Source organism: Leptopilina heterotoma, unplaced genomic scaffold (genome assembly GCF_015476425.1).
Source record: "Leptopilina heterotoma isolate Lh14 unplaced genomic scaffold, ASM1547642v1 Lhet_135, whole genome shotgun sequence".
Lineage (NCBI taxonomy): Eukaryota > Metazoa > Arthropoda > Insecta > Hymenoptera > Figitidae > Leptopilina > Leptopilina heterotoma.
Genome location: NW_025110854.1, coordinates 2,757,851 through 2,779,291, shown reverse-complemented (window position 1 = coordinate 2,779,291; position 21,441 = coordinate 2,757,851). Strand labels below are relative to the sequence as shown.

Sequence of the window (21,441 nt, the reverse complement as noted above, 5' to 3'; positions counted from 1 at the left end):
GAATTTTGTCAAACATTGAAAAAACCGTGAATTCGACGTGAATTTTTTTATAAACCTTGAATTTTAGTACTATATATTATTAAAATTGAAAAAAAAATTTTTGACCATTTTTAAAATTTTATTTTTTGAAAAAATTAAAATTTTCCGGGCTTTCCACAGGTCAGGGAAATCATGAAATTCAGGAAAATGTCAGGGAAAGTAAAATTGGTCAAGGAAGTTAAGAAAAAGTCAGGGATTTTTATTTAAGTAACTGGAAAAAATTGAATTTTGGAGAAGTTACAAATGATTGCAGAAATTCAATTAATTTTCAGCAGTAATAAAATTCTTCGCAGAAATTCAATTCTTTTCAAAAATTTCAAAAATTCTCATAGAAATTCAATTATCTTTAAAAATAATAAAATTCTTCTCCAAATTTCAATTATTTTCAAAAAATTTTTCTCAATTCAATGATTTTCAATATCTACAGTTTTAATAAAATTTTTCAAAAGAATTCTATTATTAAAAAAAAAAATTTTTGATAAAATTCTAAGCAAACTTTGTAATAATTCAATTATTTTCATAAATTTTTTACAAAAATTCAGTTATTTTCATGAATAATAAAATTCATCGTAGAATTTCAATTATTTTTAATTCAATTTTAATTGAATTCCTCGAAAAATTTAATTATTCTTGAAAATTTTATTAAAATTTCTCGAAAAAATTCAAATTTGTTGATAAAATTCTTTATGATAATTTAGTTTCAAAAAACATTCATTTATTCAATAAAGTATTTATTTTTGTATTTAAATAATTGAATTCTTGTAGAATTTTTCAATAAAAATTGATTTGAAAATGAATATTAGTTAAAATTTTAGATAATAATTGAATATTAAAAGCATTATAGCATGAATTTTTAAAAATACGTAATTGATAAAATATATAATTGAATTCTTTCGAAGAATTTTAACAAAATTTTTGAAAATAGAGATATTTTTCGAAGAATTTACTTAAAATTGTATTAAAAATATTTGTTGAGTAATACGGTCAAACAAAAACAAAAATTACAAATGTATTAAAAATAATTGAAATCCTGTGATAAATTTTATTAATTTATGAAAGTAATTGAATTCTTGCAATGAATTTTTTCAAATTTTTTTTTAAATAATTAAAATAATGTAAAGAATCTTTGTATTTATGAAAATAATTGAATTCCTGCATCGAATTTTATTACATTTTTTTAAATAATTGAATTCTTTTGAGAACTTTTATTAAAAAAGTAGATTGTGAAAATATTTGAATTTCAACGAAGAATTTAATTATATTCGTGAAATGTAATTAAATTCTTACAAAAAAATTAAGAGAATAATTCCATTTTTCTAGGAATTTACTTTACATTGTATTATAAATAATTGAAATCCTCAGAAGAATTTTATAATTTATGAAAATAATGGAATTTATGCAACGAATTTTATTACATTTTATTTAAATAATTATATTCTTTCGAAAACTTGTATTAAGAATGTAAATTTTGAAAATTTTTTAATTTCAGCGAAGAATTTCATTATTTGTGAAATGTACCTAATTTAATTCTTGCAAAAAATTTTTGAAGATAATTTTATTTTTCGAGAAATTTTTTTAAAATTCAATTAAAAATAATTGAAATTATGTAAAGAATTTTATTATTTATGAAAATAATTGAATTCTTGCAACGAATTTTATTAGGATTTTTGTAAATAATTTAATTTTTTTTTTGAAAAATTTTATGGTAATTTAAATTATTACAAAATATGAAGAAGACGATCACTTCGAGTCTTCGACTTGTAATAATTTTCTTATAAGTTGTTAAATTTAAAAAAAGTTTGAATTTGAATGTTTCGAAGAATTTTAATTCCTATGGAAAAATAATAATTAAATACATACTTATTTAAAAATTTAGTTATTGATGTTTGCGAATAATTTTATAATTTAAGAAATTCGTAAGTAAATGTAATAGAATGTTTTAAATAATTTTTAGAGTGAATCAGAATATTCTTTATGGTCAGGAAAAAAGTGAAAATTTTGTCTGGAAATCAGGGAAAAATAAAATTAAATATTTGTGTCAACCCAGAATTTTTTAAAATCTATTCGATTGATTGTTCAGAATCGTAAGAAAAGCCTATAAAAAATTCGGAAATAGAAAATAATAAAAAATATGGAAATAGTTAAATTTTTTAAGTATTACTGTAGTAAAATTTGAACCAACAAAAAAACCTTGAAAATTTCCCAGAAACCTTGAGAAAACCGGGAAATAGACGTGAATTTTATTCACCAGTTTTGGTGGCCACCCTGGTTATTTATTTTAATGTGTTATTCGAAAATTTTACAATTATTTTCTTAAATATAAACCCAGTGTTCCGAAAAAATAATGTTCCGGAACATTCGGATGTTCTTTGAACGTAAATTGTCAGACATTAAACGTTTTACAGACGTTTAAAGAACGTTTTTTGTCTTTGTGCCCACTGGGAATAGTTTTTATTGGATTTTATTATTATTTTTAAATATTTTCTATTACATTTAATTACTTTTTTATTTTTAAAATATTATAAACTTAACTTTTTAAATTAAATTAAAATTTTAATTAAAAATATTATATAAATAAAAAATTAAAATCCAAAAAATTAGAATAATACTTTAATGAAATCATATTCACAAGGAAATTATTGGTGAATGGAAAAAAACAGACAATACTACACTCCTGTAATGACAGGATATACATAAACTTTTTTATATTTCAAAAAACAGTAATAATTTACTTGCTTGAACAGGATTATATTTCTCATAATTAATATTCAGTTTAAAAAATTTTTTTCAAGGTATTTAGATTTAATATGATTATTATTTTACTTTATTTATAATCATATTATTTTTGTGAATAAATTGTAAACTTTTTTAAAATTAACGTATAAGATAATGCTTCAAATTGTTGTATAAATGATTTAATTCTTTTGCATGTATGTATTTTCCAAACTGTTAAATAGTAATTAATAATTTTTAATTAAACAATATTTGGAAATTTTAATTTTAAAAAAATTATAATTTGTGTAGGTATAAATATACAAATTGTTATAATTGATTATATTTTGTTAAATTACATTTTCAATAATACATTTTAATTTGCTTATTAGAAAAAATATTTACTAAACAAATACTAAATTAATCTTAATGAGAAATATGCAATGTTTTAAATACAATAATAAAATAATAATTTTTAATTATAATTGTTAAAAATTTAATTAGTTTTTAAGATAATTTTTATTATTTATTATTTTTTTTCCTAATGATAATTTGCTCTTCTTCAAACCCACTAATAGTTAAAATAAAAAGTAATATTTCTTTTCTTCAAAATAATAAATAACTTTAAAGATCTTCTTTTAACCTTCACCTTAAAAGCTTGAAAAAAACTAAACAGAATTTCCATCAGAATTTTTATCAACAATTGAATTTTAGTTTTTAAGTTATTAAATTTTCGGAAAATTATTGCAACAAATAATTCATTTCGAGAAGTAATTTTGTTAAAATTTTAAGAAATAATGCATTATTACATTATATTAAATTTTTTGGAAGTAATTAAATTATACATTTTTTTAAGTTTAAATCTTTATAAATTTTAATTACTAAAATTCAATTTCGAGTGTATAACTTTTGTTAATTTATTTAAAATTTAATTCTTTGTGAAAAAGTACCAAACAATAAGTATTCAAATATTTTTTAATGACATTGTTGAACTTTTGAATCATTTAATTTAGAAAATCTAAAAAAATTAGATTTTTGGAATCTTTTAATTAAGATTCTTTGAAAATAGTTGAATTTTCATTAGGCAGAATTAATTTCCTTCAAACCCGTTGGATGGGATGTCCATAGGATTCAAAATTGCGGTCACATGTAGAAGAAGCTGTACCTGAAAGAGAAAATTTTAATTAATAATTATTTATAGTTATGTATCTTAAGCGGGTATTGGACGATAAAGCATTTAGCATAAATTTATCAGATTTTGCAAAACTGATATGGAGTACCGGATGTAGCTTATTATATGAAACTGAGTTTTGTGAAATGTAAGGAATATTTTAGGATAAACTTTAAAAATATTCAGTATATACTTCAAATTTTCTGTACTTTATCCGAAGAATTGAATTTCTAAAAAAAGTTTACTATTTATAAAAAATGATTAAAATGATTGAATTTAAAAAAAATTTTGAAAATAATTGAAATTTTGAAGAAAATCTTTCAAAATGTTGTAACATATTAGAATTTCTGTGAAGAATTTAATTACTTTTTAAAATAATTGAAAGTCTGCAATCATTTGTAACTTCTCAAAAATTCTCCATATTATATAGTACAGTTTTGATTTCTTCGTACTTTATTAAACAAATTACGGACTTCTTTTTTAAAAAAATGACTTTTACGGACTTTAGGCAAATTTACTGTCCTTTATAGGATTTATCGACCTAATTCGAGCATTATGCTTAAAATTCCTGATGTCAGAAAAAAGCATGTTTCCGTAAATTTCCCGCATCAAATAATTTCCTGTTCAATCTTCAATTCCTGCTTTTCACTCATTTCCTGGACGCTGGATACTAGGCCTACTGGATACCCTGCCTTCATGTATAATATTTTTGTAATTTTAAGAATAAGAAGACATAATTCAAAATTGATACCAACGAGAATTACAAAAAATCAAATTACAGGGTTACCACGCAACCTGGAAACCTAGAAAAGTCAGTGAATTTTGATCGGAATCTTTCGAAAATTTTTCTTTTCTAAAACTATTGTGCTTATTCTTGAAATCTAATTTTTCTTAAATATTTCAAAAGTAATTCAATTTTAAAAGAGTTTACAATTTTCATAAATAACTGAACTTTAAAAGGTTTTAATTTGAAATTTTGTAAAATTTTAATTTTGAATGAATTAATTAATTAAATAATTAAAATTTTACATGAATTCTATTATTTAGAAATTTTTTATAAATTTCTGCGAAATAAATCAATTATTTTCATATATAATCAAATTTTTACAGGGATTCAATTTTTTCGTAAATATAAAATTCATTTTAGGAATTCAATTACTTTAATAAATAATAAAACTCATTGAAGAATTTCAATTATTTTTAATATAATTTTAATAGGTAGAATTTCTCAAAAAATGTCATTATTCTTAAAAAAATTTCATAAAATTCAGCAAAGAAATTCAATTATTTTATAAAGCCTTCCTATTATTTATTTATTAGAATTTAAGTATTATTGTGAATACATTTATAATTAAATTTCTTAAAAGAATTAATTTATTTTCAAAAATTTTAATGAAATTCTTTTTAACAATTCAATTTTTTTTCAAAATAATTTTAATAAAATTCTTGGTAAAAATTTAATTAATTTCAATAATTTATCAGAATTCAATTATTTTTAATAGCTACTATATCAATAAAATTTCACAAAAAAAATTCAATTAGAAATATATTATTGAATTTCGTCTCAAGAATTCAATTATTTTAAAAAGTAATCAAATTCTTCGCAGAAATTCAACTATGGTCAAAAGATTAAAGAAAATTCTCGTCAAAATTTCAATTATCTTTATGAATAATAAAATTTTTCAAAATTCAATTATTTTCAAAATTTTTAATAAAATTCTTGGCAAAATTTCAATTATTTTTAAAAACTTTTCTCAATTCAATCAAATTTTTTACAGAGATTTAATTATTTTTAATACAATTTTAATTCTTACTTCTCGATAAATGAAATTATTCTTAAAAAATTTATTTAAAAAATTATAGTAAAAATTTAAATTTTCTTTATATTTTTCTCCAAAATTCAATTATTTTGAAAATTTTTAATAAAATTCTTGGCAAAATTTCAATTGTTTTCAAAAACTATTGTCAATTCAATCAAATTTCTTACAGAAATTCAATTATATTTAATACAATTTTAATCTAATTTCTCGAAAATTAAAATTATTCGTCAAAATATTTTTAATTATCTATTTAAAAATTTGTTGTTAAAATTCTTTTATGAGAGTTTAATTATAAAAAAAATTCAATTCTTCAATTAATTTTTTTATTTTTGTATTTAAATAATTGAATTCTCGTAAAATTTTCTAATAAAAATTGATTTAAATATAAATTTCGGTTAAAATTTTAGATAATAATTGAAAATATTATAAAACATAAAGATATCGATTGCTCCGAGCTCGAATTCGTCAAAAGAATTTTAATTACCAATTTAAAAATTTGTTGATAAAATTCTTTAAATCAGAATTCAATTTTAAAAAACATTCAATAAATTATTTATTTTTGTATTTAAATAATTGGATTCTCGTAGAATTTTCTAATAAAAATTGATTTAAATATGAATTTTCAGTTAAAATTTAAGATAATAATTGAACTCTCTATATTTAAATTGGTAATAAAGTTTTCGAATTTGAATGAGTGACTGAATTTTTTTCTCTTGAATTAGCAGAGTTTAGGGGAGACTCTGGAGTGAAAAGTTAAACTGCCAAAACCGTTAAAATTCATTATCTTTCGAACGAAAATAGTTAGAGCATTGCAATTTTAATTATAGAAGGGTCTTATCACCCTAAATAAATGTTCAGAGTTGTGTGCAATTCTGTTTATTTTTGTGGTGTCGATATTGAAAGTTTTTTTTCAACCTACTTTTGAAAATTTTTTCGAAAAAGAAAATATCAACTTTTAAGTATATTTTTTGAATTTATTCTTATCGCGATTTTTTACTTCATTATTTGGGTCCCCTGAAGAGATACCTGAAGGTATTTGCCAAATATCTTTAGTCAGATTTTTTATATTTGTTGTTAAAGCCAAAAACGCACCCTGGGGCGAAAAGTTAAATGTATTTTTACATGTTGTTAAATTTTTTTTCGTTTTTTTGGGTTTATTTGTTTAAACATTATTTATTTGGCATTGGGCAAGTACTCTGTCAAAAAATAAGCCGGTTAACGTGAAATAAACCAAAAAATTTTTTTTTTTTGAAATTTCAATTTTATAACTTTACAACTATTCTAAAGCTTTTGTCAAATAAACAAAGATCTTTTATTTACTAAATTACTTGTTTACGTATACTTTAACTTATCTACTACTTAACACCTATCAGAAAATAGTTTTAGTAGGCTAAAAATAGAATTTAACTTTTCGCCCCAGGGTGGGGCGAAAAGTTAAAAAAAAACAAAATTTTCAAAAAAGGACAAAACATATATTTTTTGCAAAAATATCAGGAACTTTTTTATTGAAAGTTGTAGAGGACAAGTTGCCCTACAATATTGATGTACAAATATTTGCATCTAAGCGGATTATATTCCAAAAAAAAAATCATTTATGCAAAATTTGACTTTTCGCCCCAGTCTCCCCTACTATTTAAAATAAATTTATTTAAAAAAGTTAAAATGAGAATTTAGCATATTTTAATATTAAATAGTAGTTTCTATTAATTTAATAGTAAAATTTACTAATTCAAAAGCAAAAAGTCAGGCAATTATTCCAATTAGTAAATATTTCTACTAATTACAATTTAGAGAGAAAGTATTATAGCGTGAATTTTTAGAAATAATTGAATTTTGAAAAGGTTTCAAATTATAATATTTAAATGTTTGAATTTTTTATACTTTTAACTAAAAATTGTGTAGATTTAATTTCTTTAAAAAGTTTAATTTAATTTTTTAAAATTTATTTAAAGTTTTTATTTTCTAATTTATATTTGATGGAAAAATTTCCGAATAATCGATGAAATATCGTTATATTGAATTGTAAACATAAGGATTTAAATATTGTCAAAGAGAGTTTTCAAAATTTAATAAAAATAATTAATTTAAAGAAGAATTTTTGTTAAAAATTTTAGAAAATAATTGAATTGAAATGAAAATAATTTTTATAAATTTGCAGCAACTGTATTTGTTATATTTGTTTTTCCAAAATTTCTTTTAATTTTTTTTTAGAGAAATTCTAGTTTGAAATATAAAACTTTTAATATTTCAAAACCCTATCTTCACTAATATAGTTAGAACTAGTCGCTATAAATATATTGGAGTAATTTGTATTCTTTTTGGTATTGCTAACTATCAGGGCCGATTACACTGTATATTACACGGAGAAAAATTATTTTTAATGATTACAATAGTCTACATTACAGCGCGGATATGTGACCACTTTTTGGAATGATTACGAAGACTATGTAATGTGTTAAGAATTTAGTAGGAACGATTACTATAGCTGTTGTAAGGGATACCTTCATGTTTGTACTCCTTACAACAGCTATAGTAATCATAACAAAAAGTGGTCACATATCCGAGCAGTAATATAGACTATTGTAATCAGTACGAATAAATTTTTCTCCGTGTACACAATTTTCTGCAAATTATCTTTTCTATTGTAGACGCAGCCTAAAAGTTGAACTTTTAGAAAATTTTTTATTTAAATAAATGTACATTTGAGGAGCAAGCGACCAAAAGTTGATAAGTCCATTTTTTTAAAAAAATTTATTTTGCATTTTCCGAGAATGATAATTAATTAATGATATTAATGATACTTAATTAATTAAATTTTCAAATAATCACTGTTACATTAAGAACAAAATTATTAATAAAGAATTATACTAATTTAAAATTATTTGTACTTAACCAACAAGATTTAAAATTTTAGTTTTTTTAACTAAAGAAATGCCCAAAAGTAATTTGCCTGTTTCAGAAATCTGTATTATTCTGTATTAAAAGTGTGTCAAACGAAAAAAATTCAACAAAAAAAAATATCTTATATTTTAAAAGGTTGATTAACAACAAAATACAGAATCATCTTATAATTTTTGAAATTTAATATTTTTTAGTACTTCTGATTCAATTCCCTGAATTTTCCTTATATCCTACTTTTTTACCATTGTCAACCGTTATATTGAAAGTGGTTTTCGATAATATAAGTATTAAGGAAAAAGATAAAAATTTGTGAATTACCTTTGACAATAAACTGCTATGAAGAAATTTATGAACTTTTCATTCTTTCCAATTTAATCTCCAGATATCAATGTAACGCATAACGTCCGACTATTGCAGAAGTTCTGAAGGTTTTTTTAATTTAAATTTACCATTTGTTTTTAAAAAGGTAGTATTGAAAGTTTCTGCGTATATCTGGAAATAACAAATGTCAATATTAAGTTATTATTATTATATAAACTCTTTTTCATTACTGCAAATTGATTGTTAATGCAAATTGTATAGTATAATTTCTTTATTTAAAATTATTAAACATGAGTCTTCAATAGGTTTTGGTTACTTATTTGTCAGCTACTTATCTCAAAGTAAATTAAGGGTGACATAATGTTACTGAAAATATACAATTTTTTGTGGTAACAAAGAAGAGGTTTAATGTTATTAAATAACTAAATTGTAATTAATAACACAATATAGCTTATTTAAAAAAAAATTGTTGGAACATAGAAAATGAAAAAGTAAAAGGAAACCAACATACATTTTCTCCTTTTTGCTTGTACATCTTGACTGTACGAAGGCGAAGCTTTGAATAACTTCGCAAATAACATAGTTTGTGCTCGGTTGTCCATTGCAAAGTCGATGGGCATGAATTTCCTCCAGAATTAATGCAACGATTTGATTTTTTAGCCAAATATCGTGACTCAATTAATTATTTTCCATTTGCTCTTTATAAGTAGTGTCGATTCACAACGACGTGCGGTAAATAATTTGACTTTGTCAGTCACTGTTTTTTTATGTGTTGCCGATTGAAATATAAGTACAATTGATAGAGGTAATTCATTTCTTGGGAGTATTTCATCCATACGTGATGAACGTCTGGAACCTAAAAATTTATTTTTTCATATAAAAATATATAAAATTGCGTGAAAAAAAGAGGACGATTACAAAAAATTGATGTTTTTATTTTCTGACATTTGCTATATTTTCGTTTTTAATTTAAACTTGTTTCCTGACCCTAATTCTAATTTAATTTAAAAACTATTGTACATATACAAAAAAGAAGTCTTTAAAACTTTTGTTACTTCAATATGATTCTGTTATAAAAACAAATGCAATATGAAGTGGACTTGCAGATTTATGCAAGATAATTCTTGATTATTCTTCATTTTAAGATAATACTATTTCAAAATGTATAGTATAAGACAATATTAAGTAACTAGCGTTCAGAATAATTTCTTCACGAACTGTATATTATATATAAACAATTTCAACTCATAATTAACTTTAACATCTTATCAACATTATAAATAAACATATACTTATATAATTATTCTTTTTGAGCTCTAAATATCTAATTTAAATCTTTTTGAAAATGTTCATATTTTAATTGATTATTCAACAAATTTTCTACAAAGAATAATTTATTTTTCATTTATAAAATTAGAAGTAGATTTGTAATTAAATATATATAGTTATTTGCAGTAAAGGCTCCAACTAGAGAAACTAGTGGGTTTCAAGTCGCTTTTGTCACCCTCGTATTGATAGGGTCCCGACTAGAAGTTCTAGTTCATTTCTACTGGTTCTAAAAATTATTATTTTTCAACTTAACCTATTTATAAGTAATTGAATTCTTAAATCATATTAACATTATTACGGAATGTTGCACACGAAAAAACTGAAACTAGAATTTTAAGAATCCGATGACCATGGGGGATTCAACCTTGCACCTTGGGAAGTCGAAGAATAAGTTGTCTTATTCTTTTAATTTACTTATTAAATAAAAGATTTTTATTTAATAAAATTGTTTTACTGTAATTTTTTCTAAGAATATTATACAATATTCTAATTTTTGTTTAAAATATGTTAAAAAATTAAATATGCACAATTTTTAAATAAATAATGTTGGTAACTTTTTCTATTAATTAATCTGAATTGTTTATTTACAAAGACAATTTATGTATAATACTTGTACACTAGTTTCTCTAGTTGGAAATCAATAAGATCCTAATTATTTTTTCCTAGTATAGATTCTCCTAACTAAAATTTATGAGGGGACCGACTAGTTTTTCTAGACTAGAGATTCTAGTCAGAATCTAGCCAGGGCCCTAGTAGAGACAGGGACAAATGAGGAAATTTCTACACGGGATATTGCATTTTTTTCGAATAAAATAATATTGGAATAACGTTTGAAAAATTATTTCATTGAAGGAAGACATCGATATATATGACCTGGTCTATGAAAGGGGACCTTAAGTGCGAAAACAAGTTTTAGAGAAAACATCAGTTAAAGTTTAAACTTAGGAAAACCCTTGTGATTTTTTTAAATATTAATATTTTTAATCAAGTTTGACTTATTTTCTTCAGTATGTACTATAGTATTAAAACAAAAAACGTACAACAAAAACATCATATACTAAATTTAAATAATCCAAAAAACATTTACATCTATTATATTAAATTTTAAGATTCGTAAAAATGAGATATTTCAATAAATATTTGCTTACCTGCATTTTTTATAATACTGCATGATGTCAATTAATTCTTCAGGGGCTCAAGTGTGTGTGTGTCTGTTGATGTTTGTAAATATATAAGCGTAGCTGATAATTTGTATGTGTGTATGTATGTGTGTGTGTATTTGCAAATTTTCTTTAATTGATGTTTAATCAGTTTCCCACACGTTGCTCAAAGGAACAACGACGAGATCATTGTTGGTGCTGGGAAGAAGAAATCCTGGACTAATAATATTGCTGTATGTGACGAATTCTTTTTCTTCCATTACACTGGCATACTGCATGTGAGGAGTTCCGTATGCATCTCCATTGCTTCGAATTCGTTTTCCCACTATTCCGGCAACTGTTTCACCATAGTGAAAATAGGAGAAAATTGTTGAAATTTCGTAGAATGTTGTTCTATCACAATGGGGTGACTGTTTACAATATGCTATGGAATTGCAAAATTTTCTCCTTAAATTGTCCTTCCTCCGGTATTCCGTACCATGTATGGTGGCTTTATTAGTCCTGGTAATAGGTGCTGCCGGATTTATTCTGAACCCCGCTTGTCTTACAAGACGCACTTCTTCGTTGGTTGGAGCACAAAGTATGGTTCTTCCCTTTGCTAAATAATAATTACCTTCTGCTGTTCCTTCTATATGATGATGTTTTATTTTAAGAAGGTGATTAACTTCGTTCCTTATTCCTTCATCGATTTCCATAAGCCTTGGTGCAACGGATATGAATTTCTTCATGAAGAATCTAGTTGTGATTTGATCGGCTCTGTGATGTGGGCTCTTAACAAAATCGACAATGTTCTTATTTAAGGATTCAAATGGTAAAGCCGAGAATACCCACAGAGGACCCCAATTCTCCACAGATTGCACCAAATGATTTAATATGTGCACGTTGAAGAGCATGTGCCTCAAGCCATATAGCCTTTGATAATCTTTGACAAATTGAGCAATTAAATCTTTGGCGGTGTTAAATTTGTCATGAGAAATCGATGAAGAATTTAAAATATTTATTGCAACACAGAGAGACGTTAAGTGATCAAAATATTCCTGAGGCAATATGTTGTGTAAACATGGAAGTGCATAATACTGCAGCCAATTACGCCACTCTGATATTTTCCACATTCTGTAGGTATTTATGCTGCGTGGAGATCTGGAGATCCTTGAAGGTGGTTTTATTGTTAATATCCTTTCATCAATTATTGCCTTCTGATCAGGAGTTCCGATGTACCAAGGATCGTCTACATCGGATACAAAACGTTCAACCAAACGTTTGGCAACTCCCAAAAAAGGATTGTGTGCGGGATCAACAACGACACCATCTACCAGATCAAAGTGTGGCAGTCTTGCTAAAGCTGTGAACCCTTTTATTCCATTTACTGGCGTGCCTCTGGCAATTGCTTGCAATGCGTCATGCCTGAAGGTGTCATCCCGTCGCATTTCATATTCCTCTGCAGCATAAACTCGTCTATTGTCAACAGTCTCTCCTGGAGCAAGACAAGCAGGGCATCCATTTTCTCCATTATACCTTTTCGCCCTGAGAACATCGGATTTAGCCGGAGAATCAGCGGTAAGAGTGGTGATTATAAATTTACTAGTCACTTCTTCTCCGCCATCTGGTCTCCAACGTATTCCGTTTACGTATAAATCTCTTAGCTCATTTACTGTTGGCCGCAGTATTGTATTCATGGTTGCTGGATGCTCATCCGAGACCCACAAACCCGCCAACAATAAATTTTTTTTTCTGGAAAATGGAGACAGTTCGTTTAGTTGAAGTACTACAGGGTACGTAGAAGCACGGGAGGATTTTGTCAATTTAAGTCCATCGGTCCACAAAGTAAACGAGAAATTGTTTGGATTCTCTAAAAATCCACCAGGTTCACTCAGTAGCTTATATTGTTCTCCATCGTAAATATCTTCAACGGCTTCCTCATCTAACTTTATTCTGTTATACTTATACCGCAAAGCTTCTGCCATGTTTGGAAGTTGCAGTAAATCAGTTATTTGAGGACGCAGAAGTATTTGCACGTAAACAGCAATGAAGGTCTCGTTTTCGTCTGGGCCACATCTTCCGCAACGGCACCTCACTCTCACCATTCCTTCACCTACTTCATCTTTGCACTGGGAGCAAAAGAAACGGTAATTAGTGTTTTCGCCCGTTCGGCCAAGTACTCTCCATAATGCATCCTTGGTTGTGGGTATATTAATATGTCTGAACATTAGTTTATACCCTTTAAGGATACTGATCAGTTGTTCATAAGTAGACTTGTGCCTTATGAACTGTGCCAACGATAACATTAAGATGTCAACAGCTGACACATTTTGGTTATATTGCAATGGCACGCGCATACCAACAATATTCCATCCTGTGAAATATGCAACTTGGGGATTCACTATCATTGCTTCTTGATTATTATCAATTTCCATTTCGACATTTTCATTGTCATTGATGTGACCGTCTTCATCATTGTCCGCTGGAATTTCTTCAGGATCTTCCTCTGAAATATCATCATCACCCACTACTTCTTCATCATCATCATCATCATCATCATCTTCCTCATCAGTGGCTGAATCTTCAACATCATTATCAGAGTAGTCTGAATCACCCTCAACGTTGTCAGCACGTTCCAAATCTGCCATTGCTTCGTAGCTGAAATCATAATGGAAAATATAAAATATTATTTTAGATTATACAAAGCTAGAAATCGACAACTTTTGAAATATTAAATTATAGTGTGATAGTTTCAGTCTATTTCGATAGATTCCTTGCAAATTCTTCTTCGTCACTTTGTGTTCAAATATTTATGTTTAAACTTCAGTTAAAACTATCAAACCTGGATTATTTGAAAGTTTATTAAATTTGGCGTTATAGAAACGAAAATATTATTAATTCAATTATTTAGAAAACATTAGAATCGATTGTAATGAAATTAAGAAGGACAAAAGAAAAAACAAGAGACAAAAGAAAAAAAATTTATTGTTCTGTTACTAATGTTTACATAAAATTTATTCATCAAATAAATAACTTTAACCTTAATTTGAGACTTAATTACATTTAACAAGATATAGAGAGAATGATCTACGCGAGGGAGGAATGTGGCAAAAAATATACCTCGGTCAAAAATAGAGAAAAAAAATGAATGGCCTTATATGATTCACTTTTGTTAAATCGCTATGCCAAAATGTACCTTTATAACGCTAAATTTACTTCCGCCATACTTTTTAAAGCAGTTGGGAAATGTTATACTTTAGTCATGCTTCTTAACATAAAAAGTTGAACTATTTTAAATTTTAGGTTATGATGACATTTATTTTCTATCCGAATTTTCTATTTATTATTTTTTACATTAAATTTTAAATGCCAGTCATTACTTTAGTATTTTAATGTCTTCAGGGTTTGTTTAATTTGGTAGAAAATTTTTGTGGGTGAATTTAATTTGAGCCAAAAAGCAAGTAGCCATCTGTTCGAATTGTCCAGTAGACGATTGGTAATTTAGTCAAATAGACAAAACGTCGAATTTTAAAAACATCGAATTGTCAGTTCGTCGAATGTTCAAAACGTCGAATGCTAAAAACATCGAATCGTCAAAAGTTCGAAAAAATTTGTTAGATCTAAGTAAACATTAACATTATGTCAATGTTCATTCGAGAAAATACTTTTCTTAAATTTTGTATTCGATAAAAATAAGTTAGTAAAGTTACAGATTCTACGTCTGTGAATTCGACATAATAGTCATTATGCTCTTTTTATTCTGATACAAATGTATGCAGCCCACTTAAAATTTTGGAATTTAACTGATTCGTTTTACGGAAATTCTATTTACTCTCTACATCCGAATAAGTGAAACGTCTTTTACTTAAAAAAGAAATGCATATGGGACATTCCACGTCAACACGGACAGAGCTCTAAACAAAAATTGCTTTGATGGATTTAAACGTTCTAGGGCTTAAAAGATTTCTACGTTCATGTACTTTAAGATGCCGATGGGCGTTTTTTGCAAAATCCCATTTCCGATGCCAATAAAACTGTCAAAAGTCAAAAGGTCCAAAAATCTCAAAATACTTTTATGAATTAAAAGCAAAAAACGAGGTAAATAATTCTGTAACTCATTCTTTATCAGTTTTTAGGGTTCCCGAATATAAATCTAAAGTTTTTTTTTTAAAATCCAAAATGGCGAATTCAATATGGCGGACAAAATTCAAATTTGATCAGATTCGATTAAAACTTGTTACTCGGGGGTTTTTAGGGTCGCTGATTACGAATCTGAAGTCACTTTTTAAAAATTCAAAATGGCGGATCCAATATGGCGGAAAAAATTTTCAAATTTGATCCGATTCCCTTAAAACGTGTTACTCGGGGGCTTTTGGGGTCGCAGATTATGAATATGAAGTTACTTTGTAGAAATTCAAAATGGCGGATCAAATTTTTTAATTTGATCAGATTTAATTAAAAAGTGTTACTCGGTGGTTTTTAGCGTATCTGATTATGAATTTGAAGTCTCAAACACAAAGTAACTTCATATTCATAATCTGCGACCCCAAAAGCCCCCGAGTAACACGTTTTAAGGGAATCGGATCAAATTTGAAAATTTTTTCCGCCATATTGGATCCGCCATTTTGAATTTTTAAAAAGTGACTTCAGATTCGTAATCAGCGACCCTAAAAACCCCCGAGTAACAAGTTTTAATCGAATCTGATCAAATTTGAATTTTGTCCGCCATATTGAATTCGCCATTTTGGATTTTAAAAAAAAAACTTTAGATTTATATTCGGGAACCCTAAAAACTGATAAAGAATGAGTTACAGAATTATTTACCTCGTTTTTTGCTTTTAATTCATAAAAGCATTTTGAGATTTTTGGACCTTTTGACTTTTGACAGTTTTATTGGCATCGGAAATGGAATTTTGCAAAAAACGCCCATCGGCATCTTAAAGTACATGAACGTAGAAATCTTTTAAGCCCTAGAACGTTTAAATCCATCAAAGCAATTTTTGTTTAGAGCTCTGTCCGTGTTGACGTGGAATGTCCCATATACACATAAAAGAAATGAAATTTAACTTACTCATAAGTGAAAATTCACTTATTCTAAGCGTATATGCTCTTATTTTTTATGTTGAAGAATTTTAAAACATATAAATAACTTAATATTCACTGATTCAGATTTATAGAGTAGGATAATATGCACTGGTATATGTATATCATTGTACAATGTGGCCATTTTAATTCGCTGACAAAATTGAAAGCTAATTGAAGGTGCTTTCAGTTTTTCCTAGTAAGCTGAAATCCATTACACATACGTATTTTCAGATGTATATTAGAGGAAGAATATATCAGATACTATCGGGGGTCACGATTACGAACTAGGAAGTAAATAAATTGCTCTTTTCGAAAAAATTTTAAATCATAGCACCGTCATCAGCCTTACCATCAACATTTTTACACGTAATGAGTTTAAATTTTGTAGATATGTATGTGTTTATTACAAAAGTATCCTTTCCTTTCAAAAAAAGGACATAGGATAGAATTGAAATGAAAGATAATCGAACTCAAAAACGTAACTTGAGTTCGTGTGAACTCGAAAAATGAACATTGCTCTTAAGGAGCATTCAGACCTCTTTTCCCGTTGAAAAAATGGGTGAAGATTTGAATATCTACACGGAGAGAAAAAACAAGGCTTTTCCCCATGAAAAAATATGAATTTAACGCGTGAAAATTATCACAGTAAAAATGCAGGACGCTCACGGGTTTTCCCGGTGAGATTCTAGGGCTAAGGCGTGGCCTAACCGCTAAACGCATGAAATTCATCGGGAAATCCGGAGAAACTGCTACCTGAAAAGGCATGAATTGAAGTCACGGGGAAAAGCCTTGTTTTTTCTCTCCGTGTATTAAAATTCAAATCTTCCCTCATTCTCCAACGGGAAAAGAGAAGTGTGAACGATCTTCTGCCTGCGCAGGCAGGCAGTCTGCAGAGGTCTGAATGCTCCTTTATGCACGTGTGAAATGACGTGAAGCACTTGATTGGCCAAGATAGAAAGGTGGCCGCTGTTTGTTTTATTTCGGATCTTATACTTTATTTTAGGCAAATAATTGTTTTTCTTTATTATTTATTATATAAATAAAAGTATGTTAAATGTTTTTTATTTAGTATTTTTTGGCTGAGTGTACAATAGAAAAATCATGTGTTGAAGAATAAGATGTTTAGTATTTCTGGTTATTTTATTGCTGAAATGTCAGAATGAAAAGAAATAAGTTTCTCCTTAAAATTGAGGAAATTAAATTATTTATGAAATTAATAAGTTACCTTCTTTAATTAGAATAAATGCCCTCAAATGTTAAGTATCTATCCCTATAATATAAAATCATTTCGCCGCCGCTGATTCAGTCAATTCTAAGGGCCCCTTAGAAAGGGAACATAGTCAAGGTTGGCCCACTGATAAGGTAGACCAAAATTTAGGTCAATTTTGAGGTCAGTTTTGACCTAGACGTCAAAATTTGACAAAAAATATCCGCTACCCTTAAAATTTATGTCAATTTTCAGGGCAGTTGTGACCTACGCATCAAAATTTGTCGAAGAATTCCCGCTACCCTCAAAATTTAGGTTAATTGTAAGGACAGTTTTGACCTAGACGTCAACATTTGACAAACAATTTCCGCTACCCTCGAAATTTAGGTCAATTTTGAGGACAGTTTTGACCTACGCATCAAAATTTGACAATGAATTCCCGCTACCCTCAAAATTTAGGTCAATTTTGAGGGCAGTTTTAACCTAGTCGTCAAAATTTGACAAACGATGTCCACTACCCTCAAAATTTAGGTCAATTTTGAGGGCAGTTGTAACCTACGCATCGAAATTTGACAAAGAATTCCCGCTACCCTCAAAATTTAGGTCAATTGTGAGGGAAGTTGTGACCTACGCATCAAAATTTGACAAAGAATTCCCGCTACCGTCAAAATTTAGGTCAATTTTGAGGACAGTTTTGACCTAGACGTCAATATTTGTCAAACAATTTCGGCGCGCAGACTTAATGATGAGGTGAAGTTTGCCATCTGACCTAACATTGTAAGGTAATTTTAAAATTGTGTTTGCTCTTACACCTATCATTTTGACCTAATTTTGACGTTTTATTTTTACTCTCTCATTTAGTTACGTCATAATCTATGTATAATTTGACTTTTATTTACACGGAGAAAAATAGTTTGTATGTGATATAATCCAGATTATACTTTTTATGATATTTTTACATTGTATATAGGACAGTTAACTGGGATTATAAAATTGAATATCTAAGTATTACCACTTTCAAATTATTGATCATATTAATTTGGATTATAAAACTTGCATCAATATAATTATATTAGTCTTTAGGTTATTTTAAATAAATAAAATTTTGACAAATCAGAACTAACCCATAAATTTAAAATAATTTATTTAATATTTAATTGCCTAATAATAAAATTGAAAAAAATAAAAATTTTGAATTTGTTGTTGCTAATAATTTATAAATTAAATTGATTGATCAATTATTATCAATCAATCAATTTATTTTTTTAACCTATAAATTTATTTGTAAATTTCTTGTAATTTCATTTTTATAAATCTACAAAACTATTAAAACTATTAAAAAAACTATAATTGAAACTTTTATCAATTAAATAATAATTAATCAATTAATTGTAAATAAATTTACAAACAAATAAATTCTTACTAGACACAAAATTTATGCTTTGTAAGTAATAAAAATACTTTTAAGAAAAGGTTAAAAATAATATTCCCTTGTAACATTTAAAATAAAAAATGATTATAATCAATAATAAGCTAATGGAAAATATATGCATAATGCTGTAATAGTTTTTAGATTTATAAAAATAAAATTATCAGAAATTTACAAACCTGGAAAATTAAAATAGCAGCACATGTAAAAAAGTTCGAACACAAAAAATTTTCAAAACAACATTAAGGCTATGTCGAAGTTGTGAAATGTAAACAAACCAAAAGGTTACTACACCAGCACTAAAAACGCAATTTTGCGACAGCCAATTCTCCCACAAAAAATAACATTTTTACACTTTCCTTACGAAAATGGAAAATTAGAGTATCAAAGTTTCCAAAAAAATCATTTTTGAATATAAGCAATAAAAAGCAATTAGTAAAATAACTAATTATAATGACCTGTAAAATGGCATTTTTGACGCATCCCGAAAAATAAACTGTTTGAGTATATCAACCGCACGGATGATGAAGAAGTTCCATGTCAGCGATTGGACCTTCAACATGTGGAAGGGTAAATTTTTCCCTTTCCTCCTTGAAATTACAAGAGAAAGGGTAAAAATTTCTTCATCGTCCGTGCGGTTGATATAGTCAAACACTTTAATTTTTCGCGACGTAAACTCTTTTGCTCTCTGCGCGTGCGCAGACCGTACCAAGGTCGCAATGACATCACCATGCAAAAAGGCACATTTTGTTTTTGACTGAAACTCAGTGGTTTTCTCATTTTTTCAGTTATTCAAAGTTTAGTAACCAAATTCGATACTTTAGTTCGCCATTTCCATAAAGAAAATGTGAATTTATATTGATTTACGCAAATGCGAACAGCGAAAAAATGCCCCATTATAGACCGAATAGTGAAGCATTTTTTCGCGGTTCCCATTTGCGTAAATAAATATAAATTCACATTTTCTTTATGGAAATGGCAAACTAAAGTATCGAATTTGGTATCTACACCTTGCATAGCTGAAAAAAATGAGAAAATAACTAAGTTTCAGTCGAAAACAAAATGTGCATTTTCGCATGGTGCTGTCAATGCATTCTTAGTTTTGATTTTGAATGATACTCAGTGGTTTTCTCATTTTTTTCAACTATGCAAGGTGTAGTAACCAAATTTGATGCTTTAGTTCATCATTTCCATAAAGAAAATGTGAATTTATATTGATTTACACAAATGGGAACAGCGAAAAAATGCTTCCCTATTCGGTCTATAATGAAACATTTTTTCGCGCTTCCCATTTGCGTAAATAAAGATAAATTCACATTTTCTTTATAGAAATGGTGAACTAAAGTATCGAATTTGGTTACTAAACTTTGAATAACTGAAAAAATTAGAAAACCACTGAGTTTCAGTCAAAAAGAGAATGTGCCTTTTTGCATGGTGATGTCATTGCGACCTTGGTACGGTCTGCGCACGCGCAGCGAGCAACAGAGTTCACGTCGCGAAAAATTAAACTGTTTGACTATATCAACCGCACGGACGATGAAGAAGTTTTTACCCTTTCTCTTGTAATTTTAAGGAGGAAAGGGAAAAATTTCCCTTTCCACATGTTGAAGGTCCAATCGCTGACATGGAACTTCTTCATCGTCAGTGCGGTTGATATACTCAAACAGTTTATTTTTCGGGATGCGTCAAAAATGCCATTTTACAGGTCATTATAGTTAGTTATTTTACTAATTGCTTTTTATTGCTTATATTCAAAAATGATTTTTTTGGAAACTTTGATACTCTAATTTTCCATTTTCGTAAAGAAAGTGTAAAAATGTTATTTTTTGTGGGAGAATTGGCTGTCGCAAAATTGCGTTTTTAGTGCTGGTGTAGTAACCTTTTGGTTTGTTTACATTTCACAACTTGGACATAGCCTTAACCTCATAAATGACAATTTGAAAAAAACATGTTGCTAAAGTAATAATCTAGAATTATAATTTGATTCAATTTTGGAATATAAAATTTATAATCTATTGTGAATACCAGAAATAATTCTAAAACATTAAAAGGTTGTAAATGGATTATAAAGTGTATTAATCAGATTATATTCAGTATGATCTTATTGTTTATATTCCTAATTGTATAATCCATTTTTCTCCGTGTAACTACAACTTAAAAAGGGACAATAAAGGACAATAAACGTATCTAGGATACGTCAAAATCTATTTAAAATTTAACGTCTTTTTAACGTACAAGTTAAAATGGGTCATAATATATGTCAAAGTTTAATCTAATTTTTCACATAT

The 21,441-nt window shown here is 27.0% G+C and overlaps 2 protein-coding genes across 5 annotated transcripts in view; one reads left to right on the top strand and one right to left on the bottom strand.

The window, feature by feature from the left end:
* Positions 1–21,441, top strand: part of LOC122497695 (small conductance calcium-activated potassium channel protein) — a 659,102-nt gene that overhangs the window by 448,491 nt on the left and 189,170 nt on the right. The window lies entirely within an intron of this gene.
* Positions 3,714–21,441, bottom strand: part of LOC122497697 — a 49,583-nt gene continuing 31,855 nt past the window's right edge. The window contains exons 2-5 of the mRNA XM_043604962.1: positions 11,442–14,090; positions 9,476–9,820; positions 8,962–9,135; positions 3,714–3,916 (exon numbers count right to left, since the gene is read on the bottom strand). Coding sequence (XP_043460897.1) covers positions 11,597–14,080 — 2,484 coding nt within the window. The 5' untranslated portion in view covers positions 14,081–14,090 and the 3' untranslated portion in view covers positions 3,714–3,916; positions 8,962–9,135; positions 9,476–9,820; positions 11,442–11,596. The remainder of the gene's footprint in view (positions 3,917–8,961; positions 9,136–9,475; positions 9,821–11,441; positions 14,091–21,441) is intronic.